Source organism: Hyperolius riggenbachi, chromosome 4, assembly GCF_040937935.1.
Source record: "Hyperolius riggenbachi isolate aHypRig1 chromosome 4, aHypRig1.pri, whole genome shotgun sequence".
Taxonomy (NCBI): domain Eukaryota; kingdom Metazoa; phylum Chordata; class Amphibia; order Anura; family Hyperoliidae; genus Hyperolius; species Hyperolius riggenbachi.
Window position 1 is genome coordinate 306,538,986 of NC_090649.1, and position 14,751 is coordinate 306,553,736.

Below are 14,751 nucleotides of genomic sequence, written 5' to 3' on the forward strand. Positions count from 1 at the left end.
GCCCTCAGACCCCCCCTTATCAATTCGCCAGTGCATTAGTTACATCTGTTCTTCCCTGTAATAACCCACTGATCACCTGTCAATCACCCATCAATCACCCCCTGTCACTGCCACCCATCAATCACCCCCTGGCACTGCCACCCATCAATCAGCCCCTAACCTGCCCCTTGCGGGCAATCTGATCACCCACCCACACCAATAGATCGCCCGCAGATCCGACGTCAGATCACCTCCCAAGTGCAGTGTTTACATCTGTTCTCTACCCTAAACACCCACTAATTACCCATCAATCACCCCCTATCACCACCTGTCACTGTTACCCATCAGATCAGACCCTAATCTGCCCCTTGCACCCAATCACCCGCCTACACGCTCAGATTGCCCTCAGACCCCCCCCCCCCCCTTATCAATTCGCCAGTGCATTCGTTACATCTGTTCTTCCCTGTAATAACCCACTGATCACCTGTCAATCACCTGTCAATCACCCATTAATCACCCCCTGTCACTGCCACCCATCAATCACCCCCTGGCACGGAAGCGGGAAAAAAGGGCGCAGGCCACTAGTGGACAAAAAGGGCGCCGCCATTCACTCTCATAATAAATAACGTTTAACCTCCCTGGCGGTAAGCCGGAGCTGAGCTCGGGCTATGCCGCGCAGGGGGAGATCTCAGCCCCTGGTGGGGCGATTTTCATACTGTAAAGTGCTGTACGCGCAGCTAGCACTTTGCTAGCCGCGCGTACAGCTTGATCGCCGCCGCTCTGCGGCGATCGCCCGCACGCAGTGGCGCAAGAGGGCCCCCCCCTCCCCGCCAGAGCCCTGAGCTGCCCGGACCAATGAGTTCCGGGCAGCGCTATGGGCTGGATCAGAGAGGTCTGACGTCAGGACATTGGCTGACGTCCATGACGTCATTCCGATCGTCGCATGGCGACAGGAGAAGCCAAACAGGGGATCGCGTTATATACGCGTTCCCCTGTTTGCTATTGTTGCCGGCGACGATCGAACTAGAGGGACACATGCGCCCTCTAGTGGAGTTTCATGTAGCTACCACTCTGGTAGCTTTACATGAAACATAAAATTTTTTTTTAAAAAAATTGGATTTCTGCAATTTTTGCAGAAACAATTAACCGCCAAGGAGGTTGATGGGCGCCGAGCAGGAAAAAAGGGCGCAGGACATAAATAACGTTTACAAACGGCGCCAGGAGATTTTTAATGATTTATAAATGTGCTTGTGGTGATTTACGTTTATAAAATGCACCCGTGCCGAATAACATTTATAAAAATACTAAACATATTAATCTTATTTAACTAATTAAAACATTATTTAAAGTTTTATCCCTTACTGTTTGTATAACATTATTATTCACAAAATAAAGCGATCAGTACGTAACGTAAATTGCAAAATATTTTTTGCATCCACAATTAGTAAAACATTATTATCCACATAATAAAGGGGGGTCTTAGGTTTAGGCACCACCAGGGGGGTCTTAGGTTTAGGCACCAACAGGGGGGTCTTAGGTTTAGGCACCAACATGGGGGTCTTAGATTTAGGCACCAACAGGGGGGTCTTAGGTTTAGGCACCTACAGGGGGGTCTTAGGTTTAGGCACCAACAGGGGGGTCTTAGGTTTAGGCACCAACAGGGGGGGTCTTAGGTTTAGGCACCAACAGGGGGGTCTTAGGTTTAGGCACCAACAGGGGGGTCTTAGGTTTAGGCACCAACAGGGGGGTCTAGGGGTTAGGTGTAGGTACAGGGAGGGTTACTTAGGCACCAACAGGGGTGGTCTTAGGTTTAGGCACCAACAGGGGGGTCTTAGGTTTAGGCACCAACAGGGGGGTCTTAGGTTTAGGCACAAACAGGGGGGTCTTAGGTTTAGGCACCAACAGGGGGGTCTAGGGGTTAGGGATAGGTACAGGGAGGGTTCTGTGTAAGAGTAGGCTTAGGTATAGTTTTAGTAAAATTTTAGTAATAATTACTAATGTTTTACAACACTTATTACGAACGTAGTTATATTTATATCATCGTTATAAAGAATATTTTCAGATTTTATTATAAGAACAAACCGTAAATGAAGGTTATTCACAATAATATAGAATTATAACAATTAAACATATATTATTGTTTTTTTAATAAACGTAATTATAAGTTTAACTTTAGAAACAGGGAAGATTAACGTTTTCACAATTTCCGATTTCATAAACATTATTTAATGATTTATAATTTTGTTAAACATTATTTGTAAACGAAATATAGCACACTATTTTTATAAACCCTATTAATGATTAATTATTATTTAGAGTTTACACCCCGCGCCCTTTTTGTCCGGGCGCCCTTTTTGTACGTACGCCCCTGTCACTGCCACCCATCAATCAGCCCCTAACCTGCCCCTTGCGGGCAATCTGATCACCCACCCACACCAATAGATCGCCCGCAGATCCGACATCAGATCACCTCCCAAGTGCAGTGTTTACATCTGTTCTCTCCTCCAAACACCCACTAATTACCCATCAATCACCCCCTGTCACTGCTACCCATCAGATTAGACCCCTATCTGCCCCTAGGGCACTCAATCACCCGCCCACACCCTCAGAACGCCCTCAGACCCCAGCCCTGATCACCTCGCCAGTGCATTGCTTGCATCTATTCCCCCCTCTAATCACACCTTGAGACACCCATCAATCACCTCCTGTCACCCCCTAGCACACCTACCCATCAGATCAGGCCCTAATTTGCCCCGTGTGGGCTCCTGATCACTCGGCCAAACCCTCAGATCCCCCTCAGACCCCCTTCCGATCACCTCCCCAGTGCATTGATTGCATCTATTTTTCCCTCTAACCACCCCCTGAGACACCCATCAATCACCTCCTGTCACCCCCCCTAGCACTCCTATCCATCAGATCAGGCCCAATACAACCTGTCATCTAAAAGGCCACCCTGCTTATGACCGGTTCCACAAAATTCGCCCCCTCATACACCACCTGTCATCAAAATTTGCAGATGCTTATACCCCTGAACAGTCATTTTGAGGCATTTGGTTTCCAGACTACTCACAGTTTTGGGCCCGTAAAATGCCAGGGCGGTATAGGAACCCCACAAGTGACCCCATTTTAGAAAAAAGACACCCCAATGTATTCTGTTAGGTGTATGACGAGTTCATAGAAGATTTTATTTTTTGTCAAAAGTTAGCGGAAATTGATTTTTATTGTTTTTTTTTTCACAGTGTCATTTTTCACTAACTTGTGAAAAAAAATAAAATCTTCTATGAACTCGCCATACACCTAACGGAATACCTTGAGGTGTCTTCTTTCTAAAATGGGGTCACTTGTGGGGTTCCTATACTGCCCTGGCATTTTAGGGGCCCTAAACCGTGAGGAGTAGTCTAGAAAACAAATGCCTCAAAATGACCTGTGAATAGGACGTTGGGCCCCTTAGCGCACCTAGGCTGCAAAAAAGTGTCACATGTGGTATCGCGGTACTCAGGAGAAGTAATATAATGTGTTTTGGGGTGTATTTTTACACATACCCATGCTGGGTGGGAGAAATCTCTCTGTAAATGGACAATTGTGTGTAAAAAAATCAAACAATTGTCATTTACAGAGATATTTCTCCCACCCAGCATGGGTATGTGTAAAAATACACCCCAAAACACATTATACTACTTCTCCTGAGTACGTCGGTAACACATGTGTGGCACTTTTTTACACCCTAAGTACGCTAAGGGGCCCAAAGTCCAATGAGTACCTTTAGGATTTCACAGGTCATTTTGCGACATTTGGTTTCAAGACTACTCCTCACAGTTTAGGGCCCCTAAAATGCCAGGGCAGTATAGGAACCCCACAAATTACCCCATTCTAGAAAGAAGACACCCAAAGGTATTCCGTTAGGAGTATGGTGAGTTCATAGAAGATTTTATTTTTTGTCACAAGTTAGTGGAAAAATACACTTTGTGAAAAAAAAACAATTAAAATCAATTTCCGCTAACTTGTGACAAAAAAATAAAATCTTCTATGAATTCACCATACTCCTAACGGAATACCTTGGGGTGTCTTCTTTCTAAAATGGGGTCATTTGTGGGGTTTCTATACTGCCCTGGCATTTTAGGGGCCCTAAACCGTGAGGAGTAGTCTTGAAACAAAAATGACCTGTGAAATCCTAAAGGTACTCATTGGACTTTGGGCCCCTTAGCGCAGTTAGAGTGCAAAAAAGTGCCACACATGTGGTATCACCGTACTCGGGAGAAGTAGTATAATGTGTTTTGGGGTGTATTTTTACACATACCCATGCTGGGTGGGAGAAATACCTCTGTAAATGACAATCTTTTGATTTTTTTACACACAATTGTCCATTTACAGAGTTGTTTCTCCCACCCAGCATGGGTATGTGTAAAAATACACCCCAAAACACATTGTACTACTTCTCCCGAGTACGGTGATACCACATGTGTGGCACTTTTTTGCACCCTAACTGCGCTAAGGGGCCCAAAGTCCAATGAGTACCTTTAGGATTTCACAGGTCATTTTGAGAAATGTTGTTTCAAGACTACTCCTCACGGTTTAGGGCCCCTAAAATGCCAGGACAGTATAGGAACCCCACAAATGACTCCATTTTAGAAAAAGACACCCTAAGGTATTCTGTTAGTAGTATGGTGAGTTCATAGAAGATTTTATTTTTTGTCACAAGTTTGTGGAAAATGACACTTTGTGGAAAAAAAACAATTAAAATCAATTTCCGCTAACTTGTGACAAAAAAATAAAAACTTCTATGAATTCACCATACTCCTAACGGAATACCTTGGGGTGTCTTCTTTCTAAAATGGGGTCATTTGTGGGGTTCCTATACTGTCCTGGCATTTTAGGGGCCCTAAACCGTGAGGAGTAGTCTTGAAACGAAATTTCTCAAAATGACCTGTGAAATCCTAAAGGTACTCATTGGACTTTGGGCCCCTTAGCGCAGTTAGGGTGCAAAAAAGTGCCACACATGTAGTATCGCCGTACTCGGGAGAAGTAGTATAATGTGTTTTGGGGTGTATTTTTACACATACCCATGCTGAGTGGGAGAGAGATCTCTGTAAATGGACAATTGTGTGTAAAAAAAATTAAAAAAATGTCATTTACAGAGATATTTCTCCCACCCAGCATCGGTATGTGTAAAAATACACCCCAAAACACATTATACTACTTCTACTGAGTACGGCAATACCACATGTGTGGCACTTTTTTGCAGCCTAACTGCGCTAAGGGGCCCAAAGTCCAATGAGCACCTTTAGGCTTTACAGGGGTGCTTACAAATTAGCACCCCCCAAAATGCGAGGACAGTAAACACACCCCACAAATGACCCCATTTTGGAAAGTAGACACTTCAAGGTATTCAGAGAGGGGCATGGTGAGTCCGTGGCAGATTTCATTTTTTTTTCGTCGCAAGTTAGAAGAAATGGAAACTTTTTTTTTTTGTCACAAAGTGTCATTTTCCGCTTACTCGTGACAAAAAATAATATCTTCTATGAACTCACATTGCCTCTCAGTGAATACTTTGGGATGTCTTCTTTCCAAAATGGGGTAATTTGGGGGGTATTTATACTATCCTGGAATTCTAGCCCCTCATGAAACATGACAGGGGGTCAGAAAAGTCATAGATGCTTGAAAATGGGAAAATTTACTTTTTGCGCCATAGTTTGTAAACGCTATAACTTTTACCCAAACCAATAAATATACACTGAATGGGTTTTTTTTTTTTATAAAAAACATGTTTGTCCACATTTTTCACGCTGCATGTATACAGAAATGTTACTTTATTTAAAAAATGTCAGCACAGAAAGTTAAAAAAATCATTTTTTTTGACAAAATTCATGTCTTTTTTGATGAATATAATAAAAAGTAAAAATCGCAGCAGCAATCAAATAGCACCAAAAGAAAGCTTTATTAGTGACAAGAAAAGGAGCCAAAATTAATTTAGGTGGTAGGTTGTATGAGCGAGCAATAAACCGTGAAAGCTGCAGTGGTCTGAATGAAAAAAAAGTGCCTGGTCCTTAAGGGGGGTAAAGCCCACGGTCCTCAAGTGGTTAACCTGTACGCTATTCAGCCACCACCTGCACTCATAACCACCTTCCTATGACCTTACTTGGAAGTATTCCTTGATAAAAATGACAGGCTGCTTTCCACAGAATCTGTGCTTCTGACTCATACAGAATCTTTTGTGGTATTGCCCTTTAATGCCATGTGGACATTGTTACTGTACTACTACATCCAGAAATATCAGCATGCCAGCCACAATATTCCTCTCACTACAGGGTAATTTAAATTACCGTAGTTTAGGGTCTTATATGCATGGATACTTTTAAATTATGTTGTAGACTGATGTTAAAACTATTTTTACATTTTGAATGGGATTTTGGGAAGCAGTGTAAACTTGCATTTGGACCACCACTCATATTTGACAATCTTTGCTCTGTGCTGCATATTTGTAATTCCAGCTTGTCAATCACAGTTTCATTAATAAAGTGTTCAAAATGGTCAAAGGTCTATTGGCCAGCTCAACAGACCACTGCCAGAATCCAGGTGATCAAGAAATGTTGATTAAATATAAACCAGTGAATGGGGGTCTTTAGAGGGAGGCAGATGAGTTTATTAGGTGAAGAAGCGGGTAGTGGTCAATATTTGATACTGTTGTACATAATGTAATTTATTTTCTAAAGGAATCTTTATGTAACAATTTGACATCTATTATTATGTATTGAGTATGTGTTAGGGCCCTTTTCCATTGATAAAGTAATGCGAATGCGGCTACCTCGCCGCATCACATCACTTCCGCTCCACATCTCCCGATGCAGAAGTGTATGGAGGGGATGGCGAATGGCCGCGGGTGGAAAATCTGCAGCGGATTGCTCCACACCGCTCTGTACACAATGCACGCAGTGGAAACTGTTCCATTGCCGTGCATTGGTTGCAGGACACCCGCAGTGCGTTGCGGCTATGTTGCCGCATCGCACCACATTTAATGGAAACGATCCCTTAGTGAGACATGCATGCTATGCCTAATTCATTCTTAGGCCAGTGAACACATAAGTAACTTTAGTTCCTAAGCATAAAAAGATGATGAACCCACAACTTATGAGGCCTGGAACCCACTAGGAGCGATTTTCTGAGCGCTTTGTGATTTGAAAAGCTATTGCTAATGTAATGCTATGGGTGTGATACCACGTGAGCAATCTGATTTTATAAAAATCCCCCATAGCATTGCATTAGCAAGAGCTTTTTCAAATCACTAGCAATTAGAAAAGTCTTCTAGTGGGTTTGAGCCCTGAAACAGCCTGTGCTTTGAGTTTAAATCAAGTGTTATTTATTGGAAAATGCAGCCTCTATTCCACCAAATTAGTCCTTCACGCAGGGTTTTGTCTCTTTTCCTGCAATGACAATGCTTTCCTCATGACCTCTTATGTGACATGCAGCTCGAATGATAAAGAATCTGTGTTTCCTCATCCGTGCAGTTTACTGAATTGAATTAACACAGCAATTTCCAAAGAACAAATATTCAACTACTTACATAAACTTAAAGGACACCTAAAGTAAGGAATATGGAGGCTGTCATATTTATTTCCCTTCAAACAATTCAGATTGCCTGGATGTTCTGTTGATCCTCTGCAGCTAATACTTTTAGCGGAACAAGCATGCAGATCAGATTTTTGACTGAAGTTTGATTGGATTTGCATGCTTGATTCAGGTCCATAATTCAGACACTACTGATGCATGAGAAATCAGCAGGATGCCAGGCAACTGGTGTTGTTTAAAAGCAAATACTGTAAATATAGCAGCTTCCATATTCTTCTCACTTCATATGTGCTTTAAATTAAGAAACATTAACCACAAGTTTTCAAAAAAAATGTAATTGTAATTGTAAATGTAATTGTCTGTAAATTATAATGATAGCATTTCAGATGTACTGGGCAGAAATGATCTCCGAGTTATTTCTTCACATGATCTACAGCCGGGGGGGATGAGGATAGGGTCTTTCAAAGGCCCCTTCATTAGGTAACAGTGTAATTTAAAATAAACACACCAAAATTAAATACCGTTAAACTTAAATTGTATTTTGTTTACGATAGAAGTCTTCTGGGTCACATCTTGATCCATCAGCTTGATTGAACTCTCTTGTATTCTTGATTGAAGAGTGACTCCCTTCAGTCTTCTGGAGTTAGTCTTTTCCCAGCTTTCTTGAATAGTCCATTTTGATTGCAGAATAAATACGACTAGAAAAAAAAGATGCAGAAGAAGATGACTTCACAATAAAGAAAACCGTTTTTTCTTTCCGTTGATAGATTTTTTTTTACTACTTCTTGTTAAATAGGTAGGGGGTCACAATTCACCTCCTCCACCTATTTACCTGACTCCGGAACAGACATCTGGGGGTCCCCTTATCATTAAATGGGCTCCCAGATTCCACCACAGGTTAGTTACCCCTTCTTCCCAAGCAAAAAGTAGGGATGAGATCCTTGTCTTGTCTTGGATGGGGGCTTTTCGGGAGACTGATTTCTGCCCCTTTTATACAAAGTCCCCAAATGTCATGGACCATGCAGGTAAGCATACTTAAAGAGAACCTGTACTGAGTAAAAATATTTAAAATAAACACTTGAGGTAACTTCAAATGAACATTACATAGTTACCTTGCCATTTGTTCCTCTCAGAAGCTCACCATTTTCTTCTGGCAATAATCCCTTCCAGTTCTGACAATATTTTGTCAGATCTGAAATGTCAGTTGCTGTCAGTAAAATATCAGTTGCTGTCAGTTATAGCTGAGAGGAAAACTGATGTACCAGGTAATGTCCATGTTTCCCTATGGCTCAAGTAGGCGATGTTACAGTTTAACTGTGTGCTGACCAGAAAGCTGTTATGGGTAATGGCCATTTTCAAAATGGAGGATGGAAAATTCCCTTGATCACAGTGAACAAACAGGATGCGGGACAGGAGAAAGACACTGAGGAGTAGACTACATGGAAGGTAAGTATGACTTGTGTATGCTTATTTTGACTTTTAATTTTCAGTTCAGGTTTTCTTTAAGGACCCGTTTACATTTAATCAGTTGCACTCAGTTATAACTGAAAGGACAACTGATTTTCAAAATAATGCCCATGTTTTCCTGTGACTCAGTTCACACTTAAAGAGAACCTGTACTGAGTAAAATTTATTTAAAATAAGCACATGGGTAACTTCAAATGAACATTACATAGTTACCTTGTCATCAGTTCCTCTCAGAAGCTTACCATTTTCTTCTTACATTGATCCCTTCCAGTTCTGACAACATTTTGTCAGAATTGAAATATCAGTTGCTGTCAGTTATATATCAGTTGCTGTCAGTTACAGCTGAGAGGAGAACTGATGTGTCCATGTTTCCCTATGGCTCAGGTGGGCGATGTTACAGTTTAACAGTGTGCTGACCAGGAAGCGGTTATGGGGCTATGGCCATTTTCAAAATGGAGGACGGAGAATTCCATTGATCACAGTGGACAAACAGGACGCAGGAGAGGAAAAATAGATAAAGGAGTAGACTACACAGGAGGTAAGTATGACCTGTGTATGGTTATTTTGACGTTTTATTTTCAGTTCAGGTTTTCTTTAATGTGTTTTAACTGAAATCTTTTTCAAAATGCACTGCAATGGAGAAGAAAAAAAAACCACGTACCAACTGATTAAGTGTAAACGGGGCCTACGTATGGTGGAGCCCCTCACTGACCAGCTCCCTCCATTCTGCCTGGCATGGGTTTTTTTTTTACTTTAGTTAAACATTTGAAATAAATAAATAATGGTGCAAAAAGCACTATTCTGAAATGAGCAATATGGCTTCTTCTTACTGAAGTATTCTTGTTTTGACAGAAAACATCCCTTCCCAACATCTAACATCTGCAATTGAAAGGACTGAGTTGGGACAAGAAAAAATTGCACAGCTGAGTTTTTTCTCACATTGCTAGGTGAGCTAATATTTGCCCTGTGCAGTGCAGTGTGTGCCAGTTGCAGACAGAATGCGTCTGGGAAAGTTATTAGTGTGGTGTACATATCAGCAACACCACTTCAGGATTCAGTGTTCCCTCTGAGATAGGTGATAGAAGGATTTACTGTTCTTCCTGAGAAATGTGATCAGGTGAGAAATAAAAGGCTAATTAGCTCCGCCTGGGATCAGCTCTCATCTGGAAAGCACATAATTTGTTTCATGGGCTGACAAGCAAGATGATTTCAGATTTTTGCTGCAAAAGTTGTTTTTGATTTGGGACAAATAGTAGATTTGCACTCTATAGAAATATTTCTTATGTTTAAATTGTAGTTAGTAGCCTTTCTAGTGGCAAGGTTTTTGTTTTGTCGACTATTTATCTGTACATTTTGTAAATAGTCTGTATATTGCCTGTACAGCACAAAATAAACACTGATTCTGGTAAATCGTAGGACGGTCCCCAGATGTGTTTTGCATTGTGCCTGTCCAAAAAAAAGCAAAAAGCACCTGTTACCTATTTCCTGTACCACAAGTGAGAGATGAATTAGGAGATTAAAAAAAACAACACCTGGTTTTAATGCTTGTCAGCAATTGGATAAGGTCCTATACATGATCCATTGATCAATCACAGTAATCTATTGGGATATCTCCCATTTCTCTAGATGGACTTCATTTTTATGTCAGTGACATCTTTGGTAGCACAAATGTGTCTGCAACTTGTAAATGTATAACACTGAATGTACCATCTGAATTAAACTGTGGGTGTGCCAATAATGTCTACATATTTATACAGTTCTCTGGAGGAGTTTAAAAAACATTCTCACTTTAATTAAACTTCCCTGTTTGCATTTTAGAAATGCTAAGATTATCTGTGTGGTTTGCATGCCGAATATCCATCTTTACAGGATAAATAGCTGCCTGTACAACTGAATGGATGTTTGAAGTGCTTACATTGTTTATTTATTGCTATTTGATGCACATCCTACAGATTTATAAGTCCAGTCTGAAATTAGTGTCAGCAGTAATAGAATAGAACCACTTGGGGTTACATTAGTGTCTGGGTGTGCATGCCAATAATTCCAGATGCCATTTTTAGTCAGTAAAGAATGATGAAAATATGATCATGGGAGTCGGACCTTGCTAACTGAGGGCCTTAGGCAACCATCCTACGCATTTTGTTCTTAGAACAGGTCTTACCATCGAAGCACATAGTATAGCAAAAGCAGGTTGCCAGGAACAGCATACATTGACCTCTTGGTAGTACTCCTCCCACGTGTCAGTCAGCAACCAGGCCTAGAGGGGGTTTCCATGGAGCCGACGATGCACTTGTTTCACTCTAGTGACAGATGTCAAAGCTGGTTCAGTACACAAGTCTGGAAAAGCAATCCTTCCTATAAATTGTAGCATATGACTTGTAATAGGACTGACTGTGCAGCACCAATCCTTGTGAAAGATATTACAGTGATATAGTATTTTTTAACATTCATGCAGTTTCATGAGTAGGCGGTGAAACTATCCAGCACAAACCTGCACTTTACAAAGATGTACACACCTAAACATACCTGTTACCCGATCCGTCCCTTAGCACATACTTCAACTTATTGAACCTATTAAAGAAAAAAATATTTTGTTAAAACTCTCATAACATGCCCAATTGCTACAAAAGCCAAATTGTAATTTAAAGTGGGATTTCAAGGTTTAAACATTTCTGAACTTTAAACGTGTCAAATAAAATTTGAAAATGAAATATTCATATGTACCTTAAAGGAGCTAACAGCGCAGACAGTTTAAGGCCGAAGTCCACAAGCAGCACTTGCCGATTGGCAAAATGATCCAACAGTGAAAACTTATGGTGTGGTTCCACTGCAGTGCTGTGTTTATAGAGCAATTTCAGATTTGCTGCATGCAGCAAGCAATTTTGGAACAATCCTGGAGCGATTACATTGAAGGAATACAGGTGAAATATCAAATTTCTTCAAAATTGTGCCTAGAGTTGTGCAGAGCATCGCAGTGTTTCAAAATTCTGGAAATCACTAGGGGTTTCCTTTTTGTTTTTGCAAACACTCAGAAATCACATCCTAGTATGCCACACCCGACATATTTAAAGTGGATCTGAGATGAACTTTTACTCATTGCATAATTCTGTTCTTTCCTGTTGTTTATAGGGCATTTCTCAAGCCAAATACTTTTTTATTTTTGTTTTAATACTCTAATTCCCTATAAACTAAACAAGCCTTGCCCACAGCTTCTCCAGAGAGCCTTGGCATTTTCAGACAGTAGCAAGGGCTTATGGGAGCTCAGTCTGGGCAGGAATCCTGGGCATAACACTTAGGGATTATTATAGAGGATTATTGGTGTCAACAGCAAATTATCCTCATAGGCTGAGATTTTGATGTTTTCATCCTCTTCCTTTACTTATTATATGAACTGATAGAATAAAGGCATAAGTTACAGAGTCCTTGTGACAGAGGACAGCCCTGCCTTGCCCCACTACATATGGCAAACCTTTTTGCTATGTAAAAGTTAATAATTACTTGAGCATTTCGATTCCTGTATAGCTTCTTAGTAGTAGCTTTGGCTCCCCATTATAATCTTTCTGTTAAGGTAGTAGAGGAATCAAAAAAAGGTGGCAGCCGGGCTACTTGACACCCATTAGCCCCTGGGCACTTGCCTAGGTTGATTTGTGGATGATCTTGCTCTGCTTCTCCTTGGAAGAACAGAGTTCTGAGTCAGTGATGGAGCTAGTAAATATAATGTTCCACTGAGCTGTTCTCCAAATAGGTCTCCAAAACATAAACTGACATTTTCAGTTGGCTAAAATGATTAAGGGCCTGAGCCCACTGACGCAATTGTGTCCGCTTCTCAGTTAAACATCAATGTTAGAGATGCTGAAAAGCGGACAGAAGCGGATACAACTGCATCAGTGGGCTCAGCCCCTAACAGATCTGTCTGTTTTTGCAATAGAGGGTTCACTAGCAGTATAATGTCTACTCCTTGATGAACTATGTGATCTACCCTAGATCTTTCCACATTAAATTTAAATATATTTTCTTTAGCCCAATCATCCTTATCTCCCCTCGATCTCTCTCTACTTCTTTTTTTCCTTTATTAAATTGTTATTAAACATGTCAGCATTTATGTCCTTAAATGGTTTCTACCTGGAGGCATTCAATTTTTTTCTCAAATTCCAGCGACTGAATTTTCAGCTCCACATTCATTTGCATAATCCTGACCCCATATGCAATACATTTGGTCTTCCAGCCTAGTGGAAAACATTCTGTTAGGAGATGCTGGCCTGGCTCATCTCACTCTCAGTCCTATCTTTTCAGGAAAAATTACAAGGACAAATAATACTACAATCCCATTTCAAGTTCTTTCTAAGATATTATGGTGTCTAACTCAAAATGTATTTAACTCTGCTGAGTTTCTTAACGTAGGTCTTAAAAGTTTAAAAGGCTGCCTGAATCTCCTGCTCTACATTTTCACCCAGCCGGAAGGCCATATTTCTGTGTATTTATCATAATACATGGGCGGTTTTAACATGATCGTAAACAATTTAAATTACAGGATTCAACTGAACTTAATTAATACTTGTTATTACTAAAAAAAAAATCTGAAGTATTTTAATGCTGTAACCTAATACTAAAAAACAGGACCCAGCTTAATATTCAATTGTTTATTAAACAACACAAAGCATATTCCTGGTTCTGACAGCTTACATCTGGTATAAAATGTAATGTTTATTTGCCATCATTAAACTTGTAACAAAAAAAAGAGGGTACTTACCTCGAGAGGGGGAAGGCCCCTGGAAACCTCTGGATCCTAATGAGGCTTCCCCATCCTCCCCTGCTGCCCCGATACATCGCTGTCAGCCCCCTCCCCTCACCCCCAAATTCCACCACCAATTGGGCTCCAGGATTGTAACAATCCTGTGAGAGCCTCGCGCAGGCTCACTTGCGGCTTTCAGTCAGGCTCATGCACAAATAGCCGAACCCGCCCCTTGTTATGACCCTGGAGCCTGCACTGGAGCTTTTAGTTTTTAAACAGGCTAAGGTAACTAGTTTCACTGTAAAGATGCCAGGAGATTGTGGACAGATTTGGAGCTTGCTCAAATTTCAAGGTAAATAAATTGTTTTAGAGCTAGATTAAAACTAAGGGAAAAATTAAACAATTTAACAATTTTAGTTGCAAACAAGTCTTCAAATATTTGGGCATCAGTTTGTCAAGAGACATAATTTATTTTCCTTAAATTTCAAGAATATGATTAAAGAAAGCAGGGCAAAGCTGAGTGGGTGTGACCAGGGGCGGATAGCCCATGATGCCACTGCCAGGTGAAATTAGTTCATCAGGCGGCATGCATGGGCCTTGGAGAGGCATCCTGTCCGCATGGCCTCCGGTCATCTCAAATTTTGAGCTGCGACCACTTCCTTTTAGGATAGTCCCCAGCCGCCCCCCTCGCCTTCGTCATAGATCTCAGATCAGTGCGACTTGCGGCCTCTGTGCAGAGGAAGGAGGACAGCGGCATATATATATCGCCGTTACCAGTCCTGCTTCTACTATACAACTATACTAGCTACCTATACTGGGGACAGCATACTACCTATACTGGGGGCAACTATACTAGCTACCTATACTGGGGGCAACTATATTAGCTACCCATACTGGGGCAACTATACTAGCTACCTATACAGAGGGCAAATATACTAGCTACCTATACTGGGGCAACTATACCTGGCTACCCTCTACAGGGGGCACCTATACCTGGCAACCTACCTACC

At 41.2% G+C, this 14,751-nt stretch overlaps 1 protein-coding gene across 4 annotated transcripts in view; it reads right to left on the reverse strand.

Annotated features, from left to right (window-relative positions):
• AHI1 (Abelson helper integration site 1) overlaps positions 1-14,751 on the reverse strand; it is a 359,799-nt gene that overhangs the window by 21,159 nt on the left and 323,889 nt on the right. The window contains exons 26-28 of one of the 4 annotated variants that reach the window (XM_068231622.1): positions 11,536-11,580; positions 11,171-11,309; positions 8,056-8,240 (exon numbers count right to left, since the gene is read on the reverse strand). The exons of 2 other annotated variants lie outside the window; for them this stretch is intronic. In XM_068231622.1, the coding sequence (XP_068087723.1) occupies positions 11,267-11,309; positions 11,536-11,580 (88 nt within the window). In that variant the 3' untranslated portion in view covers positions 8,056-8,240; positions 11,171-11,266. Of the gene's footprint in view, positions 1-8,055; positions 8,241-11,170; positions 11,310-11,525; positions 11,581-14,751 lie in introns of those variants that run through there. One more of the 4 variants, XM_068231623.1, reaches the window with a different exon arrangement.